The sequence below is a fragment of the Bison bison genome, unplaced genomic scaffold (assembly GCF_000754665.1).
Source record: "Bison bison bison isolate TAMUID 2011002044 unplaced genomic scaffold, Bison_UMD1.0 scf7180017864263, whole genome shotgun sequence".
Lineage (NCBI taxonomy): Eukaryota > Metazoa > Chordata > Mammalia > Artiodactyla > Bovidae > Bison > Bison bison.
In genome coordinates, this window is record NW_011494835.1 from 12,444,240 (window position 1) to 12,459,771 (window position 15,532).

At 37.4% G+C, this 15,532-nt stretch overlaps 1 protein-coding gene across 3 annotated transcripts in view; it reads left to right on the top strand.

The window, feature by feature from the left end:
• HPGDS (hematopoietic prostaglandin D synthase) overlaps positions 1-15,532 on the top strand; it is a 29,804-nt gene that overhangs the window by 9,615 nt on the left and 4,657 nt on the right. For 2 of the 3 annotated variants that reach the window (XM_010848343.1, XM_010848344.1), the window contains exons 2-5: positions 2,684-2,825; positions 7,594-7,686; positions 9,979-10,088; positions 14,916-15,014. In XM_010848343.1, the coding sequence (XP_010846645.1) occupies positions 2,693-2,825; positions 7,594-7,686; positions 9,979-10,088; positions 14,916-15,014 (435 nt within the window). In that variant the 5' untranslated portion in view covers positions 2,684-2,692. The remainder of the gene's footprint in view (positions 1-2,683; positions 2,826-7,593; positions 7,687-9,978; positions 10,089-14,915; positions 15,015-15,532) is intronic. The other variant, XM_010848345.1, reaches the window with a different exon arrangement.

The following is a 15,532-nucleotide window of genomic DNA, read 5'->3' on the forward strand; positions in this document are numbered from 1 at the left end:
TTCCTCTTCACTTTCTGCCATAAGGGTGGTGACATCTGCATATCTGAGGTTATTGATATTTCTCCCGGCAATCTTGATTCCAGCTTGTGTTTCTTCCAGTCCAGCGTTTCTCATGATGTACTCTGCATAGAAGTTAATAAACAGGGCGACAATATACAGCCTTGACGAACTCCTTTTCCTATTTGGAACCAGTCTGTTGTTCCATGTCCAGTTCTAACTGTTGCTTCCTGACCTGCATACAAATTTCTCAAGAGGCAGATCAGGTGTTTTGGTATTCCCATCTCTTTCAGAATTTTCCACAGTTTATTGTGATCCATACAGTTAAAGGCTTTGGTATAGTTAATAAAGCAGAAATAGATGTTTTTCTGGAACTCTCTTTTTCTATGATCCAGCGGATGTTGGCAATTCGATCTCTGGTTCCTCTGCCTTTTCTAAAACCAGCTTGAACATCAGGAAGTTCATGGTTCACCTATTGCTGAAGCCTGGCTTGGAGAATTTTGAGCATTACTTTACTAGCGTGTGAGATGAGTACATAAAGCATCCTTGTTCCACCAGAGACTTGGGTCCCTGTGTCCTTCTCTCTCTTTCTCTCTATTTTTGGCTGATTCCCTGGAGCGCAGAAGCTAGCTGCGTAACCCAGGGAATATTAGCCTCTTTCCTTCTTTCACTTACTTATCGTTGACTCTGGATCACCAGGTTCCAGTCCAGTTAAAGGACCCCAACATGAAATGCTTTTCAAATAAAACTCCAATTAAGAACAACACTTTCACTCTAAGAGCTATTTTTGTTCTTTTCAGATTTTAAACAAATAGACCAAGGAATCCTAACAATTACATTTTGTATCCTGCATAAATGTGGATCCTTTATTTTGCTTATGTAAAATTTTTTTCAGAAAGATATGTATTACTTTACATTTTTATCCACTATTTTTTTTTGTTCTCATATATTTCCCACTATTTCTAAGCTCAATATTTCCAAGAAACTTGGGAAACAACCTCATTGTTCTGAGGGGCACTTAATTTAGTGCCCCAATGTGGATTTCCTATATGCATATTTCATCCCAAAGGAATTTGGGGCTGGAAACCTTGGAATTTTCATTAGTTTAGTGAATTCTTTAGCGAACATTCCCTCACATACTGATGTGTGGTATGTGCCACATTTCACTTGGGTGGGGACTCGACTAGCTAATGGAAGTGGACAGGACGCGGACTGTAGGGTGACTCTGTCTCTTACAAGGAGCGCCACCTCCACAGCATCTAGATATGAAAAAACCTGGGCCTAGAGAAATAGATTTGCTAGAAATTGCCATCACTGTGTCCTGGATCCGGAGGGGGTCTAGATAAACAATCAGACAGTTATTCCCCATCAGCATTCCCACAGATAGACTGATTTGTGTTTTATCTTTTATGTGAAGTGATTTCAGATGGAACTTTGCATTCCAAATTCAGCCAACTTTTTATCTAATATTCCATTCATATCTCTGAAAGACTTCCTTAGTAGAGAATACACTATTTAAGCTCAGCACTTTAAATAAATAAATGCTATTTATTATTTTTATTTAATTAAAATTTTGTGTGTTGTAATCATGGTGTTTATTCTTGAGTAGAATGAATTCAAAATTATTAACAGCTAAAAATTCAGTGTCTAGCTTTGTGCTAAATGCTGTACATGTGTTACCTCATTAAATCTCCAAATCTATATTAGTATCTCTATTTATAAAAAGTGGACTGTGAAATTTGGAGATACTACTATGTTGACTCAGCCAAAGGCACACAGAAACTAAGTGGAAAAATGAAAATGTGTTTCAGTTGCCTAATCATTATAAGATTGCAATACATTCTACTATTAGTGCTTATAATTACAAAATGTTTATAGACAATAGAAATGAAATTGTACAAATTACAAAAAACTCACAAAATTATGACGACCTCCATCTAACCAATATAGCCTGTTTTAGCAAACTTCCTGAAATGTAAGAAATATTTGTGTCTTTCTTCTTAGCTCCTCTGCAGAGGGAATAAAGAAATAAGCTCACCATCATCCCATCCCAACAGAGGTCCCCAATATGGGGTCTGTTTGTATGTGGAAGCAACACAATAGAACTCAGCAGTATGGATGCAGTAAGAGAAGAGAGCAGTTATTTCCCCTAGTCTTCCCTTCCTTCAGGAAAAAGCAATGGGGTGGGGGAAATCACAGCATGACAAATCGACATGCTGGTTTACATGCCTCTTGTGTGTACCCTGCCCTTGCAATCCTTACCCAGCTGTCCCCACAAACTCAGCTGTGTCACCAAAGCAAACAACAAAGCAGATGTCAAACACCATTCATTACAAGTGTCTAAAGGCAGAAGAAAAAAAAAATCCTAAAATGCAAAGTTTTTGACTCCATTCTCCAAAGTTTGATGTATAGGTACTCTCTGATATCTTTTTATAAATAAAACCTGGATTTGGTTATTTCACTGAAATGTTCCAGCTAGTTCTTAAAGAGAGTCAGGATCTTATTTCTATCAAATCTTCCCCATATATTATTAAGATAATGATTTATAATTCTGGTTTTGAAATATCCTCTAATGTCTCCAGTTATCTCAGACGATGTCATAAATTTTTCAAAAAGTCCTTCAAGAAAAACGTTGAAACATCTCTAGAGAGCTGTTAAAATAATTGCTCTATTTCACTCTTTCCAGAATCACACCATGCCAAACTACAAACTCATTTATTTTAATATGAGGGGGAGAGCAGAAATTATTCGTTATATATTTGCATATTTGGACATAAAATATGAAGACCACAGAATAGAACAAGCTGATTGGCCTGAAATCAAGTCAAGTAAGTAGCATAAACATTGTTGATGGAAATGTGTGAAGAGGAAATGTTTCTAGAACCTTTTGTCTCTCCTCAGGGGGAAAGAAAATATAAAGGTTTTTAGATCTTATGTAGCTTTACATTTTAAACAGCAGTTCAGGCAAGTTAAATAAATGCTATGTGACCCAGAAAATTTCCTACTTGCGGTGAAAATACACACTTGACAGAGGGAGCAGATCAAAATAACTGAACATAAAGCTCCATCAGAAGAGCTGAAATGGAGAAACACAGAAGTTAAACTTTTGACCATTGGAATTGACTGGGCTTGCTCAGCTATCAATAGCATTTGGACAATGGGTCAGATAAGTTGCTTTAACAGGAAACCAAATGGCTTAAATAACAAGGACATAAATTATATCACATAACTGAAAATCCAGAAGGCCAGGGTCCAAGGATGGCTTTATTCAGTTTTCCCCCTCACTGTGTTGGCTGAATCATGAAGCTCTAGCAATATATTTGCTGAAATTCCAGCCTGGCAGTGTTGAGCAGCAATCTTGAGAGGTTATAGGAGAAAACTTAACACTGCTCCCTTAGGTGTTCCCAGAAGGAAAAAAAAATTTCCCAGGAGACCTCAGCAAACCTCTCATGTCTCACTGGCTCAGGCTGGTCCATGTGCCCATTTCTGAACCAATCACTGGCAAAGAGGGGTAGGAAGAACCTTAGAACTATTGAGTCCATCTCTGAAGTAGGAGATGGAAATTGTTTTCATCTCTGAAGATGTCAAGATAGTGTAGAAAGAAAACAACTTAAAAAAATATACCATCCTCAGAGAAAAGAGAAGATATTCTATACAACCTAAAAGGAATGTTCAGAGACAAAATTTTCTTCAGTTAATGTCTTATACAAACAGACAAATAAAATGATGAAAAGTAAGTAAATCCTCCAGAAAACACAACAGGGAAAAAATGAAAAATAAGAGAAAAATAAGGACAATTGAGAATCAGTCAGTTTAAAAGGTGCAACATTTCCATGAAATTCTGGAAAGGGAGAACAGAAAGTAGAGGGGAGGAAAACTTTTAAAAGAAACTTCCTTATACAAAACTGAAATTATCTCCATATGGCTTTCACATATTGGTCTTGGAATTACCGTTTAAATAAGGGAGAACAAATTTTTTTTTCTCTCACATCCAATTATTTGAAGAAATTTAGAATCTTTAAAACATCAGAGAGAAAGCCATTTCTGTGTAGACAGTTCAATGAAAATGCTCTGAAGATAAAGACAATCTTTGGCTGAATCCAGAACCAAGTCCCTAGGTAACTCATGCACGTGTATCTCTGTTTAGATATCAACTTTTGGAACTTCCTTGATTGTTTCTCTGATTATTGTGAAATTAAGTCCAACCTTCCCTGCCTTCTTTATTTAGACACTGATTCCTATAGACTGAGATACGCAATCACATGTAGGTTCAAGGGACAACTGTCTGCTCTTCCTGAAGAGGAGATTTATTTATTTGTTTCCCCTGGTTTGGGTTTCCTCACCACCCAAGTAGAACAGGCTCCTGCTAGACTCTGCTATTTTACGTGTGGCACCTATGGGGAAACACAATGTTCCAGACATGAGAACAGCACACAGTAGACTGGGACGATCACTCCTGGCACAAGTTGAGACATTTTTCTAAGACATTTTACCAAGATCACAGTAGCTATTTTGGCAGCTATAGCACACTGAGGCTTTATGTTCAGCATCACTAAATCTCTTAAAGCTTTTTGACAGGTGTTCCTGTTAAGTTGCAACTCCAACACCCTGAAATTATTTCTTTCTGGAACCAAATAAAGGACTTCGTATTTGTCTTCTTAAATTTCTTCTTGTTAGATGCAGCCCTGTATTCCAACTGTTGGCAATCATCCCAAGCTTGGCTCAAAGGCTTCCAGTAGCTGAATGCTTACCATCTCATAAGAAAACACATTCCACTGTTAATAGTTCCAACGGTAAAATAATTATTCTTGATCTTGAGTTAAAATCTGCCCTTTAAAATTTTCTTTTTGGAAAAAGAATTTTTTTTTTTTGGTTCTGGTTCTGCATTTTAGAGATAGTTAGAATAAGTAAGATTTTTCTTTCCATTTGATAGTTGTGCCATATTGGAGATGGCTTTTATGTTCCATTTAGTTTGTTCTGTCTCCTTCAGTGAATAGTGTGAAGTTCTTAAGCCAATCCTCATATAATGTGATTTTCAGACCCTTTCTAACTTGGATACTATCCTCTGGGGTTGCTCTGAGTTTTAATATCTGTCTCAAAACATGGATCTTAGAACTAAAAACAGCTGAGCAAGAGTTCCAACTGACCTCAGTTTGGATCTCACCTTTACCAGGTGTGTGACCTGGGCTTTTTGTATAACTTTTCCTCATTTATAAAACAAGATGGTAGTTAATACCTACTTCATAGAGCTGTTGTAAGTACCTGAAGACCTAATGGGCATGTTTGATATTTAGTACAATGACTAGCACAAGGGAAACCCCCCCCAAATGCTAGGCATGTTATTTATTCTTCATCATATGCTTCAAATAAGGCATCACAATTTGTGCCAGCTTTATTTGGGACTTTGTTTTGCTTACCGAGTCTCTTAAACACCTAGAACAGTAAGAGGCATGCAAGGTTTTTATTCTCAGTGTGAACTGTAGTTCAGGCACTATTCAGTGCATATGAAAGACACTTGAAGGCTGATGCTAGCGGTTGAATTAGGGTTGTGGGATTCTAAGTGGCACTTTATTCTTTTCCCTCATTCCAAAATAATTTTATGCCCAAACCTAAGGTGGCTCAGTGGTAAACAATCCAGCTGCAATACAGGAGATGATAGTTCAATCCCTGGGTCAGGAAGATCCCCTGCAGGAGGAAATGGCATCCCACTGCTGGTATTCTTGCCATGGACAGAGGAACCTGGCAGGCTACAGTCCTTAGGGTTGTAGAATCAGACACGACTGAAGCAACTGAGCAAGCAAGACACAGGTAGGGAAAATCGTGATTAATTCATACGGCAAAGTGCACGCTGTTCAAAAGATGGTGTTTTATTGATTTAGAAAGATTTAAAAAGGTATTATCAGGGACCTTCCTGGCAGTCCAGTGGTTAAGACTCGGCACTTCCATGGCAGGGGATACAGGTTTGATCCCTGGTTGGTGAACTAAGATTCCCCCAGGCTGCACGGTGCAGACAAGCAGGGAAAAACAGAAGTAAAAAAAAGAAAAAAGGAAAGGTATCATCTAATGAAAAAACAAGTGGTTTACACACATTCTGTACATTATGATTCTATATTTATATGTATGCATGTGTGCTCAGTTGCTCAGTCATTTCCGACTCTGCAACCCCACTAACTGTAGCCTGCCAGTCTCCTCTGCCCATGGAATTTTCCAGGCAAGAATACTGGAGTGGGTTGCCATTTGCTACTCCAATTTACATGTATATGGGAAAGCAATTAAAATGTTAAAATGGTTATAATTTTGTGGTAGAATTTGTATTTATCTTCAACTTAGAATGTTTCTGTAATAAAGAATAAAAATTACTTGCTGACAAAAATATAATAGGTTTCGATAAGAAAACAAAGTAGGATTTACAGAGAAATATTAATACACGTTCTCTGAGTCTGTTGTATATTTGTACAAATATGTTTGTTGCCTTACTATATACTTCAAAGCCCCTCATCAGAATCAGCGTTTGGCTAGATTCCTTACCATAACTCAATTATCAAAACACTCCATATTCCTCAGACTATGGTTTTAAAGAATAATTTATATAATCTCAGAAGACTGAAAAATTAATGAGACTTTAAAAGAGAAGTTTTTTAAAAAAAATTATACAGTATGTATGTGAGATAATGTATCTAAGCATTGATGTAAACCTGGATTTTAGACCCAGTTCTGTCACTAACTCTATAGCAGTTCTAACAACTCATTCCCCCCCACCTTTTTTAAAAAAATTTGAAGTATAGTTGCCATACAATATAAGTTGCAGATGTACAATATAGCGATTCACAATTTTTAAATGTTATAGTCCATTTATGGTTATTATAAAATATTGGCTATATTCCCCACTTTGTACAATATATCCTTGAAGCTCATCTTATACATAATACTCTGTCCTTCTTACTTCTCCACCCCTATATTGCCTGTCCCCTCTTTCCTCTCTCCACCGGTAACCACTGTTTGTCCTCTGTATCTGTGAGCCAGCTTCTTTTTCTAACAAGTTTTTTTTTTAACTTGTGAAATGTAAAGATTCCACTAACCCCCAACCAGGGACTAGATTCGGGAAGACGGTTTTTCTGTAGACCAGGGTGGGGGTGGTGATGGTTTTGGGGTGCTTCGAGTGCATTACATTTATTGTGCACTTTATTTCTATTATTATTACATCAACTCAAGTCACCAGGATTAGATCCCAGAGGTTGGGGACCCCTGCACTAGATAGGCTCCCTGGTAGCTCAGAGGGTAAAGAATTTGCCTGCAATTTAGGAGACCTGGGTTTGATCCCCGGGTAGGGATGGTCCCGTGGAGAAGGAAATGCAACCCACTCTAGTATTCTTGCCTACAGAATTTCATGGACAGAGGAGCCTGGCACCGGGCTCAGTCCATGGGGTCACGAAGAGTAGGACATGACTGAGTAACTAACAATATCCCTTACAGAATAAATATTCAAGAATTCTGCAATGTTACTCTCATGCTTTGTTTCCACAATTATCAGTAAAACAAAAGTATTATGACTTGATTTTGTTCTGGAAGTTGATTATTTGGTTATTTTATTTTAAGCTCTTCCATTTGGCAAAATCCCCATTTTGGAAGTTGATGGACTTAACCTTCACCAGAGTCTAGCAATTGCAAGATACTTGACCAGAAACACAGGTAATATATTCTTTATGTTTAAGGTTCTTGATAACTAAAAAAATGCATGGCATATATTTACTATTCATTTAGCAGCTCTATTACTGAATGAGATTAAACTATACAGTGCAAGGGATAACGGGATTAAATGCCAAGTTAGTATAAATATACCAGCTCTATCAGTTTCATTTTCCCTGAGTTCCCTAGACAACTTTATCTTATATTGCCCAGTCTCTCCTGCCCCACACCTCCTTGTTCTCAATCCCTTCTTTGAATATAGCTGAAAAATTAGACAGATGTATCTGAACCCAAACTTTTGCTAGAGTGCATATCTTAAGTTATCAGAAATTAACAGGAAATACACGAGGCATCAGTTCAGTCTTGTTCAGTCCTTCAGTTGTGTCTGACTCTTTGTAAGCCCACGGACTGTAGCATGCCAGACATCCCTGTCCATAATTAACTCGGAGCTTACTCAAACTTACCCATCAAGTCAGTGATGCCATCCAACCATATTATCCCCTTATCCTCCCACCTTTAATCTTCCCCAGCATCAGGGTCTTTCCCAATGAGTTAGTTCTTCGCAGCCTGTGGCCAAAGTATTGGAGTTTCAGCTTCAACATCAGTCTTTCCAATGAATATTCAGGACTCATTTCCTTTAGGATTGACTGGTGTGATCTCCTTGCAGTCTAAGGGACTCTCAATAGTTTTCTCCAACATCACAGTTCAAAAGCATCAATTCTTCAGCACTCAGCTTTCTTTATGGTCCAACTCTCACATTCGTACATGACTACTGGAAAAACCAAAGCTTTGAGTAGATGGACCTTTTTGGCAAAGTAATGTCTCTGCTTTTTAATATGTTGTCTAGGTTGGTCATAGCTTTTCTTTCGAGCAAGCGTCTTTTAATTTCATATACCATGTCATTAATATACAAACTCAGGTTGTTTCTCAAGGGCACGGTGTGTTAACAGACACCTGAGCATGCACCACCTGGCCAGAGACATCCTGATTCTCAAAACCACCACACCTTCATTATCCATTTCTCTCTTGATGGACTCTTAGGTTGCTTCCTTATCTTGGCAATTGTACATAACACTGCTTTAACACTGGGGTGCATGTATCTTTTCAAGTTAAGAGTTTTTATCTTTTCCAGATACACGTCCAGGATTGGAACTGGTGAATCATGTGGTAGTTCTATTTTCAGTTTTTTGAGAAACCTCCCTGCTGCTCTCCACAGTGACCACACCTATTTCCACCAACAGTGTAGGAGGGTTCCTTTTCCTCCATATCCTTGCCAACATTTGTTATTTATGTTCTTTTTGATGACAGCCATCCTGACAGGAGTGATGCGATACCTCATCATGGTTTTCATTTGCATTTCCCTGATGCTTAGTGATGCTGAGCATCTTCTCATGTGCCTGTTGGTCATCTGCATTTCGTCTTTGGAAAAATGTCTATTCAGTTCTGCCCATTCTTTAATTGGATTCTTTTTGATGCTGAATTGTATGAACTGTTTATATATGTTGGGTATTAATCCCTTATAGATCATATCATTTGAAAATATTTTCTCCCATTCAGTGGGTTCTTTTCATTTTGCTAATGTTTCCTTTGCAGAAATGCAACCAATCCAGCATGCTTCTACACAGAAGCATTTTAAATTGACACCAATGAAAATATATTTAGGAAGACCAATGATTCCTTAGCAAAATGTTGATCAAATGGCAGGGAAAAAAAAAAAACCCAAACTATCTGTATTATTTTAAACTTATAGTTTCTAGAAAGCAAACACATGCTCTTGACAAAAAACTATCTGTACAAGTAGGAGTAATTCTTTCTACAAGATAAATGATAATATATGTATAGGTTGTTTACTGTAGTATTGCTTGTACTAGCAAAAGACTGGAAACAAACCTAATCAGTTGAGGCTAGTTAAGTAAATAGTGGCACTTCCACTTAAAGGAATCCTATGTGCCTGAAAAAAGGGCAAGGATGCCCTTAAAGAACTTGTAGGAAAAACTAGGATACATGGGGAGAGGTGCATGCTGAGTGGGATATAAATTCTTATTTTCACTAAGAAACAATAGAATAATATAAGATAAATGAATGAAAATGGTTACCAATATGATAGGTAGGTAAGGAACAAAATGAAGTGAATGGGAGCAGAGGTGGAAATTACTTTTCACTGGATACTTTTACTGTATACTGTTCAGAATTTTTGAACCATATGAATATGCTGCCTTTTACAAAAAAGCTTTACAATGGTAAATTAAATTGAGTATATTCTTGGGCATAAAATGTCCTCTCTCTATTCCGTAGATTTGGCTGGAAAAACAGAACTTGAACAATGTCAAGTGGATGCAATTGTGGACACACTGGATGATTTCATGTCTCGTTTTCCTTGGGCAGAGAAAAGACAAGATATAAAAGTAATGTGATCAGTTTGCTATTAATCATATCCATTTGCCAGATGTTATGTTAGGTGCTTTTAAAAGTTCCTTTTTATCAAAGTAAAACATACCTCTAGTTTTAAAATATCAAGTTATAGTAAAAAGTTTAAAACAAAGTACTACTGTGATTCCTGCCCCACCTCTTTGTATTAACCCTTCCTCAGGGGCAGCCCTCGCTTTAACACTTTTATCTGTTTCTTTAGGATTTAGACATCTCCATATAGGATGTGTAAATATGGCTTTCTCTGATTCACAAATTTTAGTTTTGATAGACTTATGAGACTAATGAGAATCTATCTCCTACGCAGTCATTCTGATTCCCTTCCTCCAAACTCCTAATATTAAAATTTTGTGGTGAAATCGACAGTCATTACAATGCCTATGAAAATAGTGTGCAGAACTGTGCCTATATTTCCTTTCTCCCTTTCCTCTAAGGAGTAATTGCCTTTTTTCATTTGCTTCTTTTTCACTTTTATTGGTGAACCTTCCCACACTACCCAATAGCCTGCCAATACTGTATTCCACAAAGTCAATGATATCAGATAATCTGTTGTTTCCATTATTTCCTTGGAGATATCCAGCCAGAGATTGTCATTCTCCTTTGTAGAGCTGTCTAGGTTTTTGCACAGCTTTCACCATTGGACTTCCCTTCACTGCCATCCCAGGAACATCTTTCTCTTGAGCTAGAGTCCTGTTTCCTGGATGCTTTCCTCTGTTTTTATTTACTCCTTTGTTTACTTGAGGCACATCCCCAGTATTCATATCTTTTATCATCAAGGCTGCATCATTTTAAATATTGGAAACTGTTATCCTCATTTTCCAGATGAAGAAATGGAGGTTCAAGTAGAAGTGTAAATAACTTGCCTAAGGTTATTTAGCTGGTAAGTGGTACATGTAGAATTCAAATCCCAGACACTGTGGCTCAGGCTCCACGTTCTTAACCACTGAGTGTAATGTCACAGGGCCAGCAGCCATTCAAAACAGCTGTGCAGGAATATTTATTATGTACATGTTATAGCTTAAATAAAGTGAAAGGGTTAGTTGCTCAGCTGTGACCATTTGTGACCCCATGGACTGTAGCCCGCCAGTCTCCTTTGTCCATGGAATTCTCCAGGCAGGATACTGGAGTGGGTAGCCATTCCCTTCTCCAGGGAATCTTCCCCACCCAGGGATGAAACCCAAGTCTCCTGCATTGCACACAGATTCTTTACCATCTGAGCCACCAAAGAAAAGCTACAGCACAGAACAAATGGCAGTCTTATTAGTTTACTTAAGCGTATTTAGTTGGAGAAGGAAATGGCAACCCACTCCAGTATTTTTGCCTGGACAATCCCATGGACAGAGGAGCCTGGTGGGCTACAATCCATGGGGTCACAAGAGTCTGACATGACTTGGTAACTAAACCACCATCACCACCACCATTTATTCTAAATACCATTTGATTAGGACCCTCTGATTTAAACAGAGATATTTGGAACATAAAAGTATTCACATTTACTGGTTCCTTGATATAAATATAAGGTGTGTGGGGAGACACCCACACATGCATATATACACACACATACTTGACTAACCAGAGCAAAGTGTTAAATAAAGGCTCAGCCTTGATGATAGAAACACATTTGGGCTCTAGAGTTAGACTGCCAGGCTTGAACCCTGATTCTCTTTTTACCAGTTGTCACTTAACTCCCTATCAAATTTTCATATTCAATGTCTATAAAGTAGGGATAGCATACAATCTACTTTGAAGTATTAGTCACTCAGTCATGTCCGACTCTTTGCAACCCTGTGAACTGTAGCCTACCAGGCTTCTCCATCCATGGGATTCTCTAGGCAAGAATACTGGAGTGGGTTGCCATTTCCTTCTCCAGGGGATCTTTCAAATTCAGAGATTGAACGCGGGTCTCGCACATTGCAGGCAGACGCTTTACCCTCTGAGACAGCAGGGAAGCCCGCTTGAAGTATGTTGGGAGGATTAAATAGTAGAGTATCCATGGCTAGGTGGAAAGTGTTTACTAAATATTAGTTATTAATAGTAGTATTATATACTTCAGTGCTTATTTTTTCTTTTGTCAGACATGACATCTACATTTCACCTATCCTTATAAATGCAGAAACAAGCAGATATATATAATCTTCAATTTAGAAAAAAAGTATCTAAAGGTTTTTGTCCCGTATTGGCTTGCCTTTCTCTATTTCTCTACTTTGTACCTTTCTGTGATTGAGGCTCCATAACAGAAGCAATCTCCCAAAGGAAAATGTCTTTGAACATTTATGATGAGAGTAACTTTACCTTTGTGTTAGAATAACAATGCTTTTACATACTACCTACCACAAAACAAAATAAAACCCAACATTCACAGGACATAATTCAAGTTTATGAATAAATCATATGAATGGACAATGTGTTGCAGAATTACTGCAAATAGCCAGACTATTGGATTATCTGATTAGTAAAGCAGGATTTGACCAGAATACAATGAAAAATAACACAGTTCTTTTGTATCTTGTCACTTAGTCTCTCTGTAGTGGTTGCATAGCTGCCACCTTGTGGTCAGGTAAAACTTTCAAAAGCAGACTCCTGAAAACAGTAAAGATGAAAAACAGTCAAGACAGTTCTCTTATTATATGTGCTTAAAACAAAATCTATCAAATTTAATTATAAATGTATCAGTGATAAAAATTCCATTTCTAATTTAAAATTTAAGAAAGTTAAACTTACAGGCAAAATTTGTCTCTGTGCATTGGTCACACTGAAAATCCTTGAAGCTCTCACTAGAATTTCTGTGGTTATACAATGCATTTGTTTCAGTTTTCTCATCTGAAGAACAAAGCAGGGGTTTGTGGGTGGGGGACGAAGGGTAAGCAGGACTGAAGGAACATCAGTGGCCCATTTCCAATACTAAATGATTTTGATAAGTGTGGATTTTAAAATGGTACTTTGGAGAAATATACAAACCTCCTTAAACCCTGTAAAGGTTGTTTGATAGAAAACTATAGCAATAACTTTTCAGTGTGCACAAATCTACTGCCTTATAACTTCGGAGGAGGAGGTAGGAAAAATCTGACTCCATCAAGTATAAGAATGGCTATCGAGGCTTTATCAGAAAATATACTTTAAAAAGATGTATAATAACATTTTGGGGACTTCCCTGGTAGCTCAGATGGTAAAGAAGCTGTCTGCAATGTGGGAGACCTGGGTTTGATCCCTGGGTGGCAAAGATCCCCTGAAGGAGGGCACGGCAACCCACTCCAGGTATTCTTGCCTGGAGGATCCCCATGGACAGAGGTGCCTGGTGGGCTACAGTCCATGGGGTCACAAAGAGTTGGATATGACTGCATGACGAAGCACAGCACACAAAAACATTTTATCTTCTTTAGGTTATTCTGGTGAATATTGTTTAAAATGACTCAAAACACAAATGGTTATGCTGTTTAGCAGTCTACATTTCATTAGACTGAGATGATTTCTCACCACAGACAATAAGAGAACCTAGGCTAAAGGAGAAGTCAAGAGTGTAGAGGTAAGATTTCATCTGGCACTGCCTATGCAAAGCACTGGTGTCTCTTACACTGTGGAAATGCACAGCAGGAGAAGTAGCAGAATTAGCCAAGTGAGCACACAGGAGTTTCTGGAAAGCTGTACAGCATCTACATCCTGTTCCACTGAACTCCCTCCTGTTTCCAGCTATCCAGGACAGCCAAGCTGGCTACTGCCTCCCCAACTGATGCTGAGCTACGCTAAGTTGTGGGAAATGTCACGTTTCTGGGCCTATTGCCTCTCAGCTCACAAATTTTGTATAAGGGGCTAAAGGACTCCCATTATTTTTAGAACCATGAATATATTTACCATAGAGAGAGAACCATATATACAAAGGTGGTACAGAGCCGCGGAAAGCATATAAAATCAAAATAATGACAAGCTTCCTAACCTTCAGTTTGTGATATGTGACAAACATATGTACAGGTGTAATGAAGCTTTTATAAACTCTGCTCCTCAATATAAGGCATTATAATAATCTGTACTACCTAGCTAAGTCATAATAGTAACTCAGCGAATCGATGAAGGAGTTATCCACTATCTGACATTAATAAGGGCTCAATTTTATTGTGGGTCATTTATGAATATTGATGATATATGCATATTTTATAGTATTTTTGAGTTTAGTTTACATTTCATATCCACAATACAAACCAGTCCAGTTTTCATATATAAACAAATAAACAATTCTTACCAAGACAGACACCATGAACAAATTACTTGTTGTTCACAGATTTAAGTAAAAACAAAGATAATTATTTAAGTGGGTATATTTGTTCATTTTTTCCCCAAGGATATTATTTGCTTTGTAATAATATCTTACATATTCTATCAAAAGGGGACACCTCGGTGATGGATTTTATAGATGATATTCAAGGCAGAGAATCTCTAAGGTACAATGTTAAGTCAAAGAGAGGAAATTCATAAAGGCCCAAAAGCATAATACTTCTGTTAAGTGTAAGACTGCCAAACTGGAGGAATCTAGCCCAAGAAAATAAAGTTAGTTTCTTTTCCTTTAGTTACACTATTTAACTTTAAAGGGAGTGAGCCCAAAAAGGTGGGGGGATTTTAGAAATGTAAAAGCATAATGGAATAATTTTCACTAACAAAAATCAGGATTAAAAACTATGCAAAGATTTTACTGATGAATGATTTAGTCATGATAAATGAAAAAAACCCTAAGAACTGATGACAAAAATGTAATCTATTTCCTCAACTCTTTTTCTTCCTATTATCCTTAGAGTGATCTTTCCTTTCTCCCCTAGAATCAGATATTTAAGGAGCTACTTACATGTGATGCACCTCCTCTTCTGCAAAATTTGGACACGTACTTAGGGGAAAACGAGTGGCTTATTGGTGACTCTGTGAGTATGTTTTACATCTTAAAAAATGTATGCACATATATATGGATAAATCAAAAACTATAAAAATGTATTGAATAGGGAAGAAGTAGGTTAGAGAAGTAGACGTAGGTTAGAGGGACAAAAGCTAAACTTCTTTGAATAAACCTTTCTTGGTGATGTTAACTTTGGAAAAAAGTACTAAAGTATATAACAATAACAAAAACATTTTAAAAAGCTATCACTGACAAACTAGAGCAAAGTGAAACAAATGAACTTGTGTCAAATTGGTGAATAGGGTATGTGGAGAAATAGCTCTGTACTCTATCAGTAAAAAACTATTTTAAGAAACATCATCATTGGTAAAACAGAGTGATTTGACTATACACATCTTATTATGAATATTTTCTCAGGGCAAACAATATTAATCATACACCAGTTTCAGTTCACAATGTACTTTATTTTAGGGTAAAGAAAAAAGCATTGTGTGTCTTTTTCTTGAAAAAATGGCCAACTTACTTGTCCTGGGCAACCCTAGGACG